Raw genomic sequence first — 18,618 nt, 5'->3', positions numbered from 1 at the left:
ACGCAATCGTACCAAAAATTAAAAGACGAGAAGGACGCTGCAGAGAAAAACATGGCCGAGAACCACAACAACCAGGACTTGTATGAGTTGCTCTTACCAGGAACCCGTCAGAGACATCTCAACATGGTCCATGAAAATGATGTTTTGGAATCTGCTTTAGAGGAAGTTCGTAACTGGAAGAAAGGGAAGCGTTTACCCACTGAGAGCATGCAAAGTCGCCGGCAGAGTAGCTTATATGAGAGCAGACCTGTAAATTCGAGGAGGGAGGAGAGTTTTAAGTTCGAGGAGAAGCCGCAAACAGACAGTCGATCACGAATCCTTACGAGGCTCGACGAACTTCTCAAAGAGGACAAGGAGCGCAAGAACTCGAGGACGAGGACGAAGGATAGCAAGGAAGACGCGCGAGAAGACAAGTTCGTTAGGATCTCACAAGATCAGCCACTCAAGGAGCCAAAGAAGGACAAGGATTCAATCTGGGAGGCGGTGTACAAGGCAGAGAAATGCTTTGAAACTGATGATGTAAGATATCGTGCTCATCCCTTGTTTGTGGAGTTTCTCTTCCTGTAATCTGCATTTTCAGGTGATCAAGGGAATTGATTATCTCATGGATGCTGTTGCTGCGAACCCTGATGAACCAAGGTGCCTGCTCCATTGCCGCTGCCCTCCCACCGCAGCTCTTCTCATCTCATATCACCCTCGACCCACGCTTCATTCTATCCTTTCCGTTGCAGTGCAAAAGCAGCTTGACACATTTCTGACAGGATTGTTATCCTCCTCGCTCAAAAGTTTGCAAGCAAATTGCCGTAGGCTAAGATTGGCTGACACTTCTCAATAGGTTTGTTGATCTCAGCCTATTCGGCAAAGCTTTGGTTTTGGTGAAGAACCTAAGAAAGAGGGGCGGTCAAGTGACATGTAGCCGAATCTCTTGCAGATTTTGTCTCAGCCTGACCATTTCATCCAGTGACTTCCAAGCAGAAAGCAGAAGTCTGTATCGTCTTCGGGAAGTGTTACGAGGAGTTCGGGAGGAAGGACTTGGCTCTAGCTTCCTTTGCTGAAGCCATTCAGCTTCAGCCCGTGAGCGAATCATCTATCATAAGAGTTGTACTCACAGTCGCAATCAGGCTGCACACGATCCTTTGCACTCAACGGCAGTCTTCTTGCACGCTCGATGCTTACAAGGTGAACAAAAATCGTCTGTGTGACATTATAGACCTGATCGTTATCTACAGCTACTGGGAACCCGCAGGGTGCACAAGAAGCCATCAACCACATGCTGACAGGTACAGGGAACAACCGATGACAGAGACGGAAGTATGCAAGTATTTACAAGGTGAAGTTTATTTACATCTGGTGTAATTTAGTACAGTCTTGTCAAAAACAATGTCAATGAGGTGCAGGGGAATCTGCAGATGCTATCACAGGACTTGTATGATAGGATTGTTTTCAGCATACGCACCTTATACTGTGTGGGTATTCTAGCTGAGTTCCAAGACCCCTGAAAGAGCAGAGATTTACATTCTTTGTTTGTGATCGATTAGTTTGATTCTTCATACCTGGACATGAAGGACAAGTCCTTTGCGATCATCGAAAATATGCACATGAGTTCCTGCCTGCCGTCAACGTCAACTGGAGAGAAGTTTTGACACAGCCACATTGACCTGGAGAATTCTATGAATGAAGTTCAGGTCCTCACCAAAGGTCTGAGTTCTGTTGAACTGAAATCTTTCCACCAAAGACTTGGTGTACACGTAACTGCATTGCTGCTGAGTTCACGATTCGACAGCCTTCATCCATGACAACCTGAAACCAAACCCGAACCTGGTCTCATCTCGAAGGGACTTGTCGTAGGCATCTGACGGTCCCATGACCCATGTCTTGGACACAGGCTTGTCACGGGGGCCTTCCAGCTTCAACATCTCCTACCTGGATGATATCGTGTCTTGGATCCAGAAACAGAGAGTATTTGAGCCTTTCTCAAAGGTAAGAAGAAGTACTTCCAAAAGAGCGTCTGTGCTTACCCGTCGTGCACATCGTCCTTGACCTCTCCGAAGACTGCTGTTTCCTCTGCAACGGCCAGTCAGCCACGAGATCAGCGCGAAACGAGAACAACCAGAGCTGAAGTATCCAAAGTATTTGAATTTGCAGCTGTAGACATACCAGCCTGAAAGCTTGACAAACTCTACCTTCTGTCTCTGTCTAGGAGATTACATGTCATATTTGGTCTCAATACTCGAGCACTGTCGAGTACTTACAGGGCATTTACCATGACGGACAAGTAGTTAGGGCTGTACCTGTTTGAAGAAGTATTAGTGAAATGGAGGACCAGTGATGGTTGACCAGTCGTCATCATCAAAATGTGCCAAGATCGTTCCATTCGCACTGCAAGAGGTTCTGTCAATCCAACCACTTGTTCCATATCATTCAGGGCATACCTTGATGCGAGCAAGTTTCTTTTCGATCCCAGGCTCATCTTGTTGTTCTGAAAAAGTCCGTCAAACAAAGAAGATAATAAAAAGTGAGGTATGAAGGTCAAATATCGTGCCCTTACTTTCAAATGTATGTAATACACATTCGATTGATTCAACGTTGAGAAGAAGGGAGATGGCTTCTTAGAGGTATCGAGGACGATGAGCTCTCTGAAAATGAGCATGAGACTTTGAAAACTATTACTCCTCCTGACCTTGGCTGGTAAGTTTGATGCATGAAGCACTTGTACAGCAGCTCGTGCCATTTCTGTGTCTTTCCTCGAGTGGGTGTGACTACACTGACAAGATCACTCCCATGCGCTGCATCCTCGCAACTTCCATCTGCATGGGAGCATGTAGCATGACGATCCCGTGAGATATCTGCTCTCTCCTCCTGACAGGAGATCGCCACCACCAGCATCGCCATGATCGCCAACGTCGTCCTCCGGGCATGATAAGGCATGCCGTGTCGAGACATGGATCCCGAAAGGCGGCGGACTACCCCTGCTTTTTCGATAGAATTGTGAAGTATCTCGGGGTGGGGTATGGTTCAGAGAGACATCCAGGAGAAATACGTAGGAAGCGACTGGTAGTAGAACGCAAGTACACTCATAGTTCATCGTGCCAGTCATGCTCTGACATCTTCTCTCTCCTCCCGTTGCGGCTGCTCTCTCGCTCCTCCTCCTCCTCCTCCTCCTCCTCCTCCTCCTACCCCTCAGTCGCTCGCCATCTAGTCAAGACTGAGTTCCTTCTCGTTCTCTCCCTCGTCTACCACTTCTCCCTTCCTCTCTGCCTATCCTCTCCCTCGCTCCATCGTCTGTTCTCCTGTCCGTCGTTCATCTCCACATGTTCAACAGCATGCAGACCATGTTTTACTCACACAACACCATCTTTCAGTCTCCGCCTTCAGTGCTGCCTTCAGCCGATATCTCACCCTGAGGTGTCGACCCTGAAGAGTTTGTTGTCTCGATGATCTGAGAGATCTTGTCCACACCCGAGAGCTTGTTCCTGTCCCTCCTCCTCCTCATGTCCTGCTCAGAAATCACCCTTGACGACCTCGCAACAAACAGGGTCGTCTCGATGAAAAATCCGATGATCAGCCCCACTAGCCCCGCGATCGTGTTCCAGAACGGATCCGTTCCCCATGCCGCGACTGATGCATAATATCCCGTAGCAAAGGCGGTGCCTTTGGTGACAAGCACATTGAGCCCCTCCCCTATAGCGCCTGAGGCAGATTTAAAATCTGAGGGATCCCCTTGGTCCAACTCTGCCCTCCGGACGTCTCTTGTCATCATGTCGTACTCCTGCTCTTCGATCTGCGCCTTGATCTTGGCAAGCCTTGCCTCCAACTCAGGAGACTTCTTCCGTGGAGCAGGCTTGTCAGGAAGAGGAATCCTGCTCCCCTCCAGTAACTCGTGCAAACAAGGACGCGGCGTCAACTTGGAGCGCAGGAGCTCTACAACTTCTAAAGGATAGGCCTTCGCCGTTGTTCCAAATCGGTCCTGATCCACACATGTCAAGAGCGGGCAAGAGAACAAGGATGCAAGACTGTCTGCCTCGAGATGGTCATCAGTACCGCAAGTCACTTGCGACAAGAGCAGGAAGATGCGAGAGGTAGGACGGGCATCAAGGGATGATGAGCACTGCGAGCAAGAGCGGCTGTTGCGAGAACTCACCAGGAGGTCTTGCTCCTCCTTCGTCAGCTTCCCCGACGCCCGCACCTCTCTCATCGCGTCCACCATCCTCCCCGTCGTCTCCAGTAGCGGCATAGCAGCGCCCCCTGTTCTGAGGCAGGCTCGCCATCTCCTAGATGGAATGGAGCAAGGAGCAGGGCGTCATGGTGAGCGGGGGAGGGAGGATCGAGCGGCTCTTCGATGCTCCTCGATTCTCATGGAAGGAAGAAGACCTCCCGCACTTCCACAAGGCAAGGACATGCTCCTGGGTGACCCTGGGCGTGAGGTGGAGAGGGAGAGGTAGCGGCGTGCTTGTCGGGGGGATCCTCGCGAGGATGTGCGAGATGTGTTGACGTCGATAGAGCAGCGTTCATGCCGCCATGGTGTTCTCGTGCGTCTATCGTGACATTGTCGTTGCCGTCTGTCATGCAACCAGTCTTGTTGTGTAGCAAGTGAGCGCTGGAGCTCCAGTTGAAGAAGTTTCAACTCTACCCCTCCCGTTCTGACCCCCCTTCCGTCCTCAGGTGAAAGGATCAACCCACGCAGCCTTCGGCAAGTGGAAGAGAGAGAAGAGGACGCACGACATCGTTGTCGGGGCATGGTTCCGCCCTCTCTTCCTTGGAGGGTGGATACACTCGGACAGCAGGACTGAGTCAGTGTACAACCTGCAGACCCCTAGTCTCTTCATCGACCTCCGCATCCCCAACCTTGAGGAAAACAAGAAGTGGCAGGACATCCATGGCTTCTCTCAGCTCTCTGATGTTGACTTGCGCTTGTTGGCTCGCCGCCATTGTTTCGCTGGATACTCGCTGCTGAACCAAGGTGGTAACCCTCCCCTCCAGGGCAACCAAGACCCTTGCCCTCGGATCTCAGCGGATTGCCTGACGGTCAGTTTAAGGGCCATGGACGATTGAGAACCCTCCTGTCTGCACTCGCCATCATGCGATCGACTGGAACTTTGTGGGGAAGATGAGGCCGAGGCCGAACAAGTGAAGAGAGGTGCTTGCTGTCGACGTTGTGACGGGGCAGCAGGTGGAGGATCGAGATGAGAGAGGACGGGAAAGTTTGGAAAGAGTGGGGATATGCGAGAGATGAATTCGATCAGGTACAAGAGGAGGGGAAGGCAGGCCGTGAGAGCAGCGTGTAGCACATCTACTTGGAACGCTGGGAGCTCCTCCCGGAAGGGAAGGGGCCATACCTTGCCTTGACAAGGTGAGCCCTGGGCCGTCTCCTCAAATAGCGTTCGCTTGCATGTCTCATCTTGTACGTTGTGCAGAGATGAGAGGTATGGTCGAGAAGCTATCTTGATCGTCTGCGGGGACCACTTCAACTTCGCTATGGTACTCAAACATCTCTCCGTGACTTGCATTATCGACCAGCCTTGTTGCAGGACCGACCCACAAAGATGCCGTTCGATCCACAGCGTCAGCAGGTTGCGAGCTTGCAGGTGAGGTAAGAGGGAAGACGAGCAAAGCTTGACTATGCTCCCGTTAAGGATCTTGTGGACTCGCTGGTGGACAAGGGGGATCGTGAAGAGGTAGCCCACCCCTCGTCCGCAAACAGCGCTGATGCTTCTGCAAGGCTATCAAGTACCTGAGCCTCGAGGGCTGCCATGGTCGCATCAGCGGGTGAAACAACTCTCTTGGAACTGGTCGAGGTCGTCTCATTCTCTCTTTCTTTGCCGTTTTGCTGTTGGCAGGAAGCAAGCATGGGTGATCGGTACTGTTCCTCTCCTCGTGTTTGGAATAGTCATGCTCCCTCAGACAATGCTTTACATCCTTGGATGATCGGCAAGAAGATTCTAAGGTCAGCTTCCTTCCTTTTCTCTACCTTCACACCACTTTTCCTCAGCCCCGACGAGGTCCAAGTCAAGTATGCAGAGAGAAAGGTTTGACAGAACGTGCCCGTGCCCCCGCCCCTGCTGTTGCCCCTGCCCCAACCCCAGCCTCAGCCCCTGCTCCTGCCATCCCACTGCTTTCACTATCATCGATTTCATAACCGTGCGAGGTATTCAGGTGCTGTGGAAGGGAGAGGAATGGCACATTTTCGAGGACTCGTTTGGCCCCAACGGTTTCTTTCTTCCTGATCAGCGACGAGATTTGAAATGCTCGCAGGACTTCTCAAGTTGTTCACTGGAGGCATCGTCGACAAGAAGTCTTCCCTCTGAACCTTCCGAATCTCATTGCACCTCCGGGCCCAGCCACTGGTACCAACCCCTGAAATTCGACTCAGTCAGTCGCTGCAGTAGGAAGAAGCAAGAGTCTCACCCCCTGGCATCCCAGCAGAAGTCCAGCTCTGACAGCGACAAGATCAGTTGCATGAAGACGGAGGAACAAGTTGACTTGCCGTTGAGCTTTTTAATCCTCTCGTTGGAGAGTTTCTTCGCCTTTCCCCTCTTCCTCTGTCTATGCCGTCACATTCCACTGCTCCCCTCCTTCCCTCCGCTCTGCTTCGCCACACACACCCTCGCACCTCCGTTCCTCCACCTTCCCAAGGCTTCTTGACCCCTCCTCCTTTCCCCCTCCCCTCTCACCTGCTCATGTACCCATCGGCCGAGGCTGGATTGCAGTTGAGGGACACGGGTGTGGCCAAACTTTTCCTTGAAGGCAACGAGCTTTTCGAACTGCTCTTCCCACAAGGTGTCAAAGTAGTTCTCCTCATCCGCAAACTGGATGCTCTCGAGCAGCTCTCGCTTGACTGGGCTCAAGGTCCCAGCCAGCATGCTCTTCCTCTGCCGGAAGACCCAGCTGAAGAGGATGGGGTCGTCGTCCCACTGCTGCGGTACCTTGGTGTGCCCATGGATTGCCTTGAAGGCCTTGAGCGACTCAAACCTCTTCATCCACCCCTTGTCCACCTCCTTCCTCTCGCTCTTGCTGAGCTCCTCCAGGGCCCACTCCCTGTGCGATGGAAGTGAGCAGCAGAGACAGGCAGGGGGGAGTTGGGGTGAGGGGAGGAACTGAAGTGGAGAGCACGTGAAGAGCAGCGTCTGAACCTTCTGTCGTTAAGAAAAGGAAAGTCGATGCTTTCCAGCCGCAACCTCTCTTCAGCTGTCAAATTCCCGGCGATGTTCCGAACCCTCTGCTCGTAGAACCAAAGAGCCACCGACGTGTCCATCTTAGATCTCCCCTCCTCCTGCTCCTGCTGAGACATCACAAACTTCTCTACCTACGACCGTGTCATCGACGCGATGAATGTGGAAGATGGAACTCTGAGTTTTCTCACCATCTCATCGAACTCCGAGTCTTTGAGCTCGAAGTCGAAGTCCTCTGCTTGCAGCAGGCCGAGTCGAACTGGGTTGATCTGATTGACATAGTACATTCTCCGCTGCAAACTCCTCCATGCGCAAATCTTCTTCTTTCGCGACTGCGACGAAACATTCCCCGTCTTTGCGTTTCTCCAGAGTTGATACATCTTCGCCCACCCTTTATCTGTCTCTGACTCCAGCTCAAGGCCCATGTCAAGCAGCACCTGAAGCCTTCTTGGAAGCAAAGTCCCCTTCTTCCAACTTTGTCGAACAACCCGGAACCAATCTTCCAGCACGGGGTCGGCCTGGCATATTTTCGCTACGGCTTCTTCATTCACCATGGAACCATTCAGAGCAAGCATCATCTTTGCCAGCCCCTCATCGAAGCTGAGATTCCTTGACCCCTCCTTTCCCCTCCCCTCCACGTGATCTTTGGAGAGCAGCTTGTAGAAGTGAAGCCCAAGACTCTTCAACTTCTGCCTCTGATGGGGCGATAGCTTGTCCCATGTTCTCACTTGCTCCTGCACAAACTCCAGGAGCTCGCTCGGCAGCATGTTCTCTTCGAACGGGTCAACGCCTTCTGGCACGTTGCTGACACAGTCTTTGACATGTTGAAGTTTTTGTTCCATTCAAACCGCTCATCATGAAACGGAAAGTCGATCACAGCAAGCTCCTCCCTCCGCTCTTCACTCAGCATGTTGATCCTATATTTATGCCTCTGACGAAAGATCCAGTTCCTGAGCTTCAGACTCTCCTCGTCGTCAGTCTGTATCGTGAAGTGACCGTGCTTTCTCTTGTGCTCCTTGAGATGTTGAAGCATTTCATACCATCTCGTGCTATCACGCCCCGAGCGCATGCAGAGTGAAAGCAGGGAATGTTGCGATGCAGGGAAGATATCTGATTTGAAATGTCTTCCACACAAGTTCCATGGAGAGACCTTCAATTGGACAGGATGGAAAGAAACAAATGACACTGACGAGTCTGAAAGCATCAACACCAACAAGAGGGAGGAAAGTACTTGGTTCATTCTCACCATTCGCATGCAATACCTTTGAAACGTTTCTCCCTCATCTCACAAGTTGCATCTGTTCCCTCATTCTCTTCAATCTTCAGTCTGCTCCTTCTAGATCTCCCCTCCTCTTCTGCTCTTCTCCTTCTCTTCTTTTCTACTCCTCACTCCTTCACCTCTTCTCATCTGCCCTCTCCTCTCCTCCTCTCCTCCTCTCTGTCCCTCTTCTCCATTTCTCGCTCCCTCACTATCCTTCTCTGAGTCTCATCTACCACCCCACCCTTTCATTTTCTCTTGCGTAATGGGTAGGGTGGTGATGGCGTACTCATAAACAGATGGGAGTGCGAAAGAGAGTTTGTTTGATGTGAACGAAGAGAGGAGAGGAGAGGAGAGGAGAGAGGAAGAGAGAGAGGAGAGGAGATAGGGAGATAGGATAGGATAGGATAGGAGAGGAGAGGAGAGGAGATAGGGAGATAGGATAGGATAGGATAGGAGAGGAGAGGAGAGGAGATAGGGAGATAGGATAGGATAGGATAGGAGAGGAGAGGAGAGGAGATAGGGAGATAGGAGAGGAGAGGAGAGGAGATGAGAGACAAGGAGAGAGAGGAGAGGAGAGAGGAGGAGAGAGAGGTTAGTGGAGAAGATGGTAGATTTAGCATGAGAAGAGAGCGAAAGAGTGGTTTGATATCAGGAATGGGAATGAGTTCAAAGATTACAACCAGAGGTAGGTGCACGTCTATCTACGTGCAGGTCTGGTTTGTGGAGCGAGGCTCCAGGGAAGGGATCTCAGAGTGAGAGTAGGACCCCGAAGTTAAAGATTGCCGTGATGAAGAGAGATCATTGTTCGACTTCAAGAGGAATACTTATATCTCCTCGACAGGTCTTGTTCCGACGATTTTGGTTGCGATTCAACCATGAGCCAATAGCCGAGTCTTCTTGGATCTTCATTTGTTCTCGTCAAGTACTTCCTCTGCCAACATGAACGTCAAACCTCTCTTTCAACTCATCAGCGTCTTCGTGAGCGTTTCTCCTCTCGTCCAGTCCTTCTCTCCCCCTCTGCAACCATGGAAGGTGAACGGTCTCAGGCAAGGCCGAGCTACCTTAGTTTCGCTCCGAGCCAGCATGCTGCAAGAAGACAACATCAGGGTGCTGGTGGAGGAAGCGAAGGAGAGAGCCAGCAAGGTCTCGCTGAAGATGAACGAGGACGAGGAGGTGGGTCGCTCCTCCTTCACGACTCCTCGCCTTCCCCTCCCCTTCTTCAACACCGACGACTTCGGGTTGACGGGGAGGTGGAGGCGGGTAGGAGGAAGCTTCGTGCTTGAGCCTCCTCAGGGGGTGAGGAGCAAGGCGATCGTGCACTTCCTGGGTGGAGCGTTCGTGGGGGCAGCGCCGCACCTGTCGTACAAGTACATGCTGGAAGAGATGTCGAGCAAGGGGCTAGTCGTAGTCACGACTCCTTTCGAGCTTGAGTTCAACTACGTGGATGTATGCGCAAAGTTGTTGAGGAGGAGCGAGGAGGCGGTGGAGGAGGTCAGGGGGAAGTTCCCCTCCCTCCCTGTTCATGCCGTCGGGCACTCGTGCGGGGCACTCTTGCAGATGATCCTGTCGACTATGTTCGCCGAGGAATGGAAGAGAGACTCTCTGGTGCTGGTCTCCTGGAACAACAAGCCCGCGAAAGACTCGATCCCACAGGTAAGAGGAGGTAGGAGGAGGAGGGAACGAGGAGGAGAAGGAGAGTGGCAAGAAGGAGCAGGAGCAGAGGAGGTGGGAGAGCTGCTAAGAGGAGGAAGAGGAGGAAGAGGAATTTCCTATTGATTGTGATGATACGCAGCTCGAAGAACTGGTCATGCCGTTCTCGAAGATGATTGTCGATCCCAACCCTCAAGCTGAAGTGATTGTGCTCCTTGCGTATTCCTTCACCTCAACATGTCCTGCAGGAGATGAGAAATGGTTTCCTCGATCTTGTCAAGCAGGTGAGACGATGTCAAGGAGAGTCCTATGTGATGATGCTCTGAAGATTGACAGTTGTGATGTTATGTTGTGTTATGTTACATGGTGGTCTCATTTTATGTTACGTGAGACTACCACGTAACATCACAACGTCGCTGTCACTCCGATGTTGTTGTCTGATTTTGTTCCCACTGATCACTTCTTGTGTCCTTCAGACGGATGACATTGTCAAGAGTTTCGCTTCCTCTCCTCTTTCCCCGCTTGCCGTCGAGCGCGAAGTTCTGCCTCTGATAAGGCAAGGGTCAAAGATTGTGCAGCAGGTCGGTGCAAGGGAGAGGAGAGGAGCATGGCGGGGGAAGGGGGAGAGAAAGGGAGACAGAGTGACAGTTGTGAGAGGACAAGGTTCAGAGAAAGGGAGGAGGAGGAGGAGGAGTAGGAGCAGCAGCGGCAGCAGCAGCAGCAGCAGCAGCAGCAGCAGCAGCAGCAGCAGCAGCAGCAGCAGCAGAGGCAGAGAAGTTCCTGACATGCCTTTCAGATTCCAGATCTCATTGAAAGAATTGCTGATGGAACCAACGAATTCACTCCTTACCCTCCCGATCTGAATGATTTCCTTCAGTCCTCCTACTCGGTGCACCCTCCTTCTCCCCCTCCCCTCCTCCCTCTTTCCAACACCTCTCTTCGTTCTCCATGTTGTTCGCAGCTCAATCTCCTTCCTCTCTTCTCCTCCTCCTCCTTCTCCCTCCCTCCTGTTTCCTGTGCCTCCCCTCCTGCCTCCTGCCTCCTCCCTCCTGCCTTCTCCTCCTCAATTTTGTCTAATTCATCAGCCTCAGATTCGCAAGACCCTCATTGTGAGCTTCTCGGACGATACACTGGATGAGAGCGACATCGTTGAGGTCAGAAAGAGGAGGAGAGGAGAAGAGGAGGAAGGAACAAGAACAGGAGAGGAGGAGCAAGTCAGAAGGAGAAAGGGGAGAGAAGAAGAGAAGAAGAGGAGAGGAGGAGGAGGAGTATACTGACAACTGCGCAGCGGATGCTCCGAACAAATGAGAAGAGAGGTGTTTGTAGAGTACGACTGGATGGATCTCACATTACTCCTATCACTCAGGTCTACCCTTCAGACTCCTCTCCTCTCCTCTCCTCTCCTCTCCTCTCCTCTCCTCTCCTCTCCTCTCCTCTCCTCTCCTCCTTCCTTACACTCCTGTCTTCAACGGGAAATCTTGAGACGTGCGATGAAGAGGAGCAGACTGCGGCCTCTCCCCATGAGATCGTCGGACTCCGGGACTTCCTGCAGGACGGACATCAAAGATTCTTCTCTCCTACGTCCTCCACATGCTCCCCTGCTCCTGCTCCTGCTCCTGCTCCTGCTCCTGCTAGGCTTGTCTCTTCTTCCTCCTCCTCATCCTCTCTCCTCCACTGATCCTCTTCTGTCCAAACTCCCGTCCATCTTCTTCTCTTCCTCCTACCTTGATGTATCGAAGTTGACTTCTTTCCGGCCGCTGTGATCCTCTGCCAAGAAAACTTCAGCACGACGACAAACGCTTTCCCTCTCTCCTCCGACACTAGCTTCCTCCTCCTCCTCTCTAGTCCTCGACTCAACGCCTCTCTCCTTGCTCCCTCTCCTTCCCCTCCCAGTTTCCACTCCATTTCCTTCCCTCTCCTCCTCCTCCTCCTCCTCCTCCTCTACCTGCAAGGCGGTGAGCGGAAGGCCGAAATAATTCTTCGGATTCTTCCACGCGGTAACGCCGGGAGCGAACAACCTGTAACCGGGAGGGGGGCCTCCTCTCAGCATGCACGCAGCGGCGGCAGGAGACGAAGGCCGCCAGCTCCCTCCTGCTCTTTCTCCTTCTCCGCCTGCTGACTCCCCTGCTCCTCCTCGCTCATCAACATCGTCGTGGGACACAAGAATCCAGTCTTGCTCCGGACTCTCGCTGGGCTGTTTGTTGTCCTTCTGAGCCTTGGACGTCTCATGGTTTTCCTCCTTCTTGCTGTGAGACAGAAGCGAAGCGACGGTCTGCTTGTTCACTCTAGCTCGCTCCACTGCGCCTCTACCACCATTCAGGGGCTCCTTCTCCTTCACCCTCTCCTCCTCCTCTTCCTCCACCACCACCTTGCCATCGTCCTTGTCCTCTCGTTGCACCGAGCCCATTTCGCCGACTATCAAGGTCTGCACATCTTTCTCCGCCAGCCTCTTGATCTTGTCGTGGACATTCTTGTAACCATGACTGGGAGGAGCCGAGGTCGGTCGGGACTGCCGAGCTGCCGCCCTCGCACTCACTGCTCTAGAGCCTTTCTTCTCCTCACGCCTCGACACTGAAGACTTCCTCACGTCCTGTCCAGCTTTCCCTGCCAACCACTCCATCACTCCTGTCCTACCTCCTTCACCTCCTCCCACCTTGCGTCGTCGTCTCAAACCTCGCGTGCATGTTTGTTGGCCTGTGACTGCTGATGTGGTGGATTCCAGACATGTACCTTCACAGCCATCAGACCAGAAGGAAAACTGACGGTCCCAACCTCCTCATTTCTTCTGAGAACCTCTTGTCTTTCCTCTCGTACCACTTGCCCTCAGCAAACGGCACCCAGGTTCCAATGTCTCCTTCCATGACTTCAACCTTGCCTGCGAGCAAGCACGACAGGAGTTGAGATGGTGGAGAGAAACAAGCATCTCTTGACCTGTCTTAATCTTTCCGGCAGACAGCTTCGTATGGCGAGAGCTTCCGTTCTGAGGCAAGAAACCCCTCTGCTCATTCCTTCCGAGGTTTTCTTCCATCTTCTTGGTGTGACCAGTCACCTCTGAGATGCGATTCTTCAGTGTGGGTTTCTCTTTCTTAGTCCGATGCTGGTCCGCTGACTGAATGATCGCCGCAACGACTGGGTCCTCGGGTACCGTGGGATGTACGTCCTTGATTATTGCCCTCACCGGCTCAGCAGCGTACGGTGACTCGTCTGTTGTGATGCTCGTCATGAGAACGAGAAACAACAAGAACATCGGAGACATATCATCATCATCATCATCATCATCATCATCATCATCATCATCATCATCATCATCATCATCATCATCATCATCATCATCATCATCATCATCATCATCATATTCACCACCGCCACCAACAACTATTGCACTCAAACGAGAAGAAACAACATCATCACCGATGTCTTCCTCCTTGTTGGGCTCCACCAACAACGAATCCATCGAGAGCGAGCTCGCCGGTCGGTTGAGGAGTTGAGAGATTTGAATCTTGGACGGCTCATCGTCGTCGTCTCTTACGAGCAGCTTTCAGCATGTCAGGAGCTCCTGAGCAAGCAAGACAAGACAGACGCACAAAGAAGTTCTCCGAGTACTCAGTTGTGAAGGGACCTTTCCTGTCGCACTGGACCACAAACATGTGTCAGGCGAAACTAAAGGCGACGCTGTTCAACCTCTGCCCATGGTGAGGATAGACCCTTACGAGCAGCAGGCACGATGCTGGGATCGATCACCTTCACTTTCGGCCTGCCGGACATGGCCTGCAACTTTGACGCAACGAGTCAGGCGGGGGCGGAACAAGTGCAGCCTCCTTCATGTGACTCCTCCAAGATCTCAACCCTCATCCTCCTTCACCTTCCTCCCTGCATCCTCTCCCTCCCCACACCCTCCTCCTTGATGAACACTGCCTTTTTTCCCATGCTCCATCCTCCTCTCCGATGCCTCCGTTCTCCACGTCCTGAGTCTTCTTTGCCTCAGCGTACATTTTCCTGCTTCATTGCTACTCGCTGCCCCCCCTCTCCGCTCCCCGCTTCCAGCTCCCTGCTGTCCCTCCTCGCTCCCTCCCTCTCCCATCTCCTTCCTCCTCCTCTCTCCCCTCCCCTTCCTCCTCCCCGCCTCCTCATCTCACCATGGCGCTGCCTCCGCGACCGAACGCCATCCTGACGGCGTAACTGCTCTCTTTGTTTCCTGTAAAATAAAAAAAGAATAAAAAATCAAAACAAAAAGTCAAGCATGTGAAAGGACTTCTGTGCAGGAATGGCCGTCATCGAATGAGATAGTGCGCAATGCAGCGCGTCGCCTCTCACCTCCTCCTCCTCCTCCTCCTCCTCCTCCTTGCCCTCCCTTTCATCACTCCTGCAGCAGCATCGCTCACGTACCGACCCACTCACTCCTACCATCTCCGCGCCACCGCTGAGCAACGCTGCGAAAATGGGACCCTTTCTCCTGTCCATGTGTGCAACTACACGGCCTATCCCTACGTCAGTGGGTGTCTAGTCGAGATGATCTTCGGACAGTACCTCCCCCATGACCCCCTCAGCTGTAAGATCCCGACTCGCGGCTACACGTGTGTGGAGTTCCCAGAGTTCAACCAGACATGTCTTGAAAAGATCAAGTGCGGCAAGTACCCCAACGCCCCGGCGAACTCTGCTCCTGAGGTCCTCAAGGCTGAGTATGCTGACGTGGTACCCATCACCTGTAACAGCGGGTACGAGAGGAATGACTCCAAGGGTTTCTCCGCCTACGCCACCTGCCTGGATTCTGGGTTTTACTCCCCACACCAGCCAGCTTCCTTCGGCTGCAAGCCTGTATCTTGCGGGCTGTACTGTAGGACGTGCGTCACTCCTCCTTCTTCCTATCTCGGAGCAGGTTGGGTCACCAACGACGCGTTTGGACCATGTTGCACCCAGAGCGTTGCGAAACCAGACATCTACTCTAAAGGGATACCGGACTTGCTGAACAAGTGGCTCCCGGCATTGAACGTCTCACTAGTGGTGAACGGCATAGACGAGATGTTCTTCCCTTCCTCTCTAGCACTGAAATGCTTCGATGGCTACCAGTTCGTCCCCGGGGCAGGACTCCTGAAGCCTCAGTGTGTTCCACGGGACGACTGTGTTTTCACCAGGACCAGCGCCGACGACGGTACCTGGAACCAGCAGTGCGAGTGGTTTCGTGGGAAGTTTCAGAGCGGAGCGACGTGTCGGTATGCAGCGAAGCCGCCACGGCTGTCGTTCCAGTCGGGGTATCCCTTCTCCTGCCGTCCTACTGATCCTTTCTGCGAGTTTGGGCTGTCGGTGAACATCACGATAGAGACGGAAGAGACGATCAATGGGACAACTATCTTCTACAGCTTCCAGGGCTCTCCAATTGTAGAGCCCAAGGGCGATGCTGTATCAGTGGCGAATGATGTTGGGAACATCTACTCGGACGGAGACAAGATAACCCTTAGCTCGACGAGCTCGGGTTGCAGTATCGCCAACCGGATCGAGACTCTGACTGCCGTCGTCGTCGTCCCTGGGAAGCCAAACAGTCCTTTCCTTGTGTCGCCTTCAATCCGCGCTATGGCGACAGATGGAGCGCTACCGAGCAACATGCAGACATGCCCGGCACCGGAGGCGAAGGCGATCACTGACAATGTGGTCAAGTACTGCTCCACCAACCCTTCACTGCCCTCCTCCTCTTGCCCTCCACAGTCTTGGGTTCCCATCCCTCCTCTCCAGCACTCCCAGTGCACGGCCTTCAGGTACTACGCGCTCTTTCCTGTCGCAGTGGGGAGCATCTCCTCCACGACCTACTCCCTGAGCGAGTTTGCCTTCTACTACCGGTCAACGAGGCTGTCGGTCGTATCAGCGAGCAAGTATGGGACCTATCCTGCCTCAGAGTCCTCAGTCTACCTGTCGGACGGAGATCTCTTCTCCAAGCTCCTTCAGATGGACAGCTGCCCGGTGGTCTTCGACTTCGGGTACGACGTGCCGGTGGACTCGTACCAGGTGGGGACGGCCAACGACTGCAATGGCCGCGACGTGGTACGGTGGAGGTTGTACGGCAGCAGGAACAGGAAGGACTGGCTGCTCATCGATGACCAGTCAAAGAGCTCTGTCCTGCTCCCGGTCACCCGGTCAAGCTTCAGCAGCCCCATCCCCATGTCCTCCCTGTTCTTCAACTTGTCAACGAGCTCGGAGTTCTCCGTTGACTTTGACATCCGCGGGTCAACGCGGGTCTACGACGCTGTCAACATCATCACCATCACCTTCAGCGTCGTCATGGCGGGGTCGCCGGCTTCGGCCCCTCCTCTCGGCACCTCCATCCGCTTCGCAGGGTTCCCGGACTCGCTGACTCCTCCCTCCAACAGCTTCCCCGTCCACTCCGCCCCTCAGTGCTCGGCGTTCAGCGACTCGTGCGCACCCTCCGTGTTTGCGGGTGGAAGGTTGACGGCATCCTCGTTCTCGCGAGAGGTCGAGGTCACCGTCCAGTCGTGTGTGCAGCAGCCGAACCTGACGATCTCGTTCAAGCTGATCAACTCAGCCCCGACGTTCTCCGGGTTCAACCTGCAGATGATCGGGTTCGGCAGCATACAAATCAAGTCCCTCACCAAGTTTGTGCGCGTCATGACGGGGGAGGAGCAGCCAGCGTGGGTGACTGCCAACGTGACGGAGGCGAACACAATCCAGGCTAGCAAGAACCTGATCAGCTTGCAGTTGCAGCTGAACTTCCCTCCGATGCACGGGACCCGCCTGCTAGTCAGGCAGCTCAACGGCTCCATGACCAAGAGCACTGTCAGCCTCCCCGTCACCTTCGTGCTCGAGAACCAGAAGAGGGTGACGGCGACAGGGACGTTCGATCAGTTTGCGGGCACGCTGTCCACCACCTTCCCAGCTGACAATGTCGAGATGTGCTACCGCGACGGCTCCTGCTCTGGAGCCAAGACGCTCCGCGTTGAGTTCAGCCTCATAAACCGGGCGAGCAAGCAGGAGGCGCTCGCTCCTATCGTCAGCGCCAGCGTCTGTCCGTTCCCCTCCTACGTCAAGGACTGCTCCTCCTCTGACTTCTTCAGCCTCCCGGAGTTCGCAGCTTCAGGAACTATCTTGTCCTCCAGCTCTGCTTGCAACGTTTCGATGGATGTCTGCGGCGAGTGCGGAGGAGACTCAACTCTCTGCTGGGGTTGCGACAAGGTAAGTGAGGGAGAGCGAGGACCGAGGGAAGAGAGGACAGGAAGAGAAGCAGTTGGAGCAGGACAGGAGGAGGTGGAGAGGAGGTGGAGGAGGAAGTGGAGAGGAGTTGGAGAAGATGAGGAGGAAGAGGAGGAGAATTCAAGTGACTGAGAGGGCAGGTACCAAACTCGGGGAAGGTGCCGGATCGCTGTGGAGTATGCGGAGGGCAGAACGCGTGCGTAGGATGCGATGGGGTTCCTTTCTCAGGGCTGCTGGTGGATGCCTGCGGGGTTTGCAATGGAGGGAACGAGTGCGAAAAGAATTTCAATCCAAAGATGGACCTGCCGCAAAGGCAAGAGAAGAATTTCCCCTTTCCTCCTCCTCCTCGTCTCCTGATCCTTCAGCTCTCCCTCCTCCTCCTCCTCGTCTTGAACCTCCTCCTCCTCGTCTTGAACCTCCTCCTCCTCGTCTCCTGATCCTCCTCCTTCTTGTACTCTCACCTCCTACGAATACTTCTCCTCAAAATTTCTCCTTCCTGCTCCTCGTTCTCTCCTCCTCAGGAACGCTTCCTGTCCTCTTTCTCGCTGATGACCTTCTATCCTCAGCATCGTTGCCAACATCTCCATCTCCCATGGGCCCTGGGCCGAAAGCCTGACAGATGCTGATCGACTCAAGCTCAGGACTGCCATCTCTCAAGCCATGAAGGTGTTTAATCCTCATTCCATTCCTCCCTTCTCCTCATTCTCATCATCATCTTCTTCTTTATCTTCATCATTTGTTCACTTCTTGGCAGATTTCTCCGCTTTCTGTCGACATCATCAGCATCAAGAACTTCCTTGGAATTGCTTCTCGTCGCAAACACAAAGGGACTGCTTGCGACATTGACAAAGTCAGATGAACTTCTCCTCTGCTTTCCTCTCCTTCTTCTCTTCTTCTCCTCTTCCTCCCTCCTCCTCCCATCCCCTGCCACCTCTCCCACCTCTCCTTCCTTCGCCTCCCTTCCTCTTCCTCCTCCTCCTCTCTCTTCTCCTTCCTCCCGTCTTCCTCTGCTTCTCCTTCCTGCTTCTCCTCATTGCTCCTCACGTCTCTCTCGCTTGCAGGCATGCTGGGCAGGCTGCGAGGTCGACGTGGACTTTCCTCTCCCTCTCTCCTCCGACTTTCTCTCCAAGTGCTACATCGATCCTTCCTTTGCCATACAGTCCCACGGCTTCTGGCCTGCACCACACGAGCGCCGGGCCATGAGCTTCAGCGTCCTCCAGGTATCACGAGGAAACCGAGAGATGAAGATACTGAAGTTTGCTGTTCCCTTCCAACTATCTCCTCCCTCCTCCCTCCTCCCTCCTCCCTCCTCACTCCTTCCTCCTCATCACTCCCATAATC

At 53.5% G+C, this 18,618-nt stretch overlaps 7 protein-coding genes across 7 annotated transcripts; 4 read left to right on the top strand and 3 right to left on the bottom strand.

The window, feature by feature from the left end:
• Positions 1-51: 51 nt before the first annotated feature.
• Positions 52-1,202, top strand: GUITHDRAFT_134508 (hypothetical protein; the record flags this gene model as incomplete). Its single annotated transcript, XM_005838536.1, has 6 exons — positions 52-519; positions 581-639; positions 762-803; positions 836-900; positions 962-1,074; positions 1,122-1,202. The coding sequence occupies 6 exons, from the start codon at positions 52-54 to the stop codon at positions 1,200-1,202; spliced, it is 828 nt and encodes a 275-aa protein (XP_005838593.1).
• A 2,309-nt stretch (positions 1,203-3,511) lies between these two features.
• Positions 3,512-3,895, bottom strand: GUITHDRAFT_42190 (hypothetical protein; the record flags this gene model as incomplete). Its single annotated transcript, XM_005838535.1, has 1 exon — positions 3,512-3,895. A coding segment is annotated over one exon (384 nt), but the record flags the coding sequence as incomplete, so codon positions are not given.
• Positions 3,896-4,275: 380 nt separating this feature from the next.
• Positions 4,276-6,305, top strand: GUITHDRAFT_102872 (hypothetical protein; the record flags this gene model as incomplete). The annotated part of the gene is made up of 14 exons (XM_005838534.1): positions 4,276-4,407; positions 4,663-4,963; positions 5,037-5,127; positions 5,171-5,243; positions 5,286-5,350; positions 5,415-5,478; positions 5,529-5,585; positions 5,634-5,675; positions 5,720-5,766; positions 5,838-5,857; positions 5,902-5,944; positions 5,990-6,026; positions 6,154-6,208; positions 6,253-6,305. 14 exons carry the CDS (start codon positions 4,276-4,278, stop codon positions 6,303-6,305), a joined length of 1,080 nt encoding a protein of 359 aa, XP_005838591.1.
• A 561-nt stretch (positions 6,306-6,866) lies between these two features.
• GUITHDRAFT_47211 (hypothetical protein) lies at positions 6,867-8,214 on the bottom strand (the record flags this gene model as incomplete). Its single annotated transcript, XM_005838533.1, has 2 exons — positions 6,867-7,094; positions 8,047-8,214. Coding segments are annotated over 2 exons (396 nt in total), but the record flags the coding sequence as incomplete, so codon positions are not given.
• A 1,467-nt stretch (positions 8,215-9,681) lies between these two features.
• GUITHDRAFT_53068 (hypothetical protein) lies at positions 9,682-11,249 on the top strand (the record flags this gene model as incomplete). The annotated part of the gene is made up of 3 exons (XM_005838532.1): positions 9,682-10,093; positions 10,884-10,969; positions 11,172-11,249. Coding segments are annotated over 3 exons (576 nt in total), but the record flags the coding sequence as incomplete, so codon positions are not given.
• Positions 11,250-11,545: 296 nt separating this feature from the next.
• Positions 11,546-14,251, bottom strand: GUITHDRAFT_161570 (hypothetical protein; the record flags this gene model as incomplete). The annotated part of the gene is made up of 9 exons (XM_005838531.1): positions 14,217-14,251; positions 13,762-13,854; positions 13,665-13,712; positions 13,492-13,615; positions 13,012-13,284; positions 12,853-12,955; positions 12,734-12,810; positions 12,026-12,684; positions 11,546-11,626 (listed from the first exon to the last, which is right to left on the bottom strand). Exons 1-9 carry the CDS (start codon positions 14,244-14,246, stop codon positions 11,546-11,548), a joined length of 1,488 nt encoding a protein of 495 aa, XP_005838588.1. The 5' UTR covers positions 14,247-14,251.
• Positions 14,252-14,373: 122 nt separating this feature from the next.
• Positions 14,374-18,136, top strand: GUITHDRAFT_134503 (hypothetical protein; the record flags this gene model as incomplete). Its single annotated transcript, XM_005838530.1, has 4 exons — positions 14,374-17,331; positions 17,418-17,548; positions 17,844-17,943; positions 18,032-18,136. 4 exons carry the CDS (start codon positions 14,374-14,376, stop codon positions 18,134-18,136), a joined length of 3,294 nt encoding a protein of 1,097 aa, XP_005838587.1.
• Positions 18,137-18,618: the final 482 nt, after the last annotated feature.

The sequence above is a fragment of the Guillardia theta genome (genome assembly GCF_000315625.1).
Source record: "Guillardia theta CCMP2712 unplaced genomic scaffold GUITHscaffold_11, whole genome shotgun sequence".
In the NCBI taxonomy this organism is placed as follows: domain Eukaryota; class Cryptophyceae; order Pyrenomonadales; family Geminigeraceae; genus Guillardia; species Guillardia theta.
Note: the sequence above shows the minus strand (reverse complement) of the source record. Positions and strands in the feature narration are given on the sequence as shown.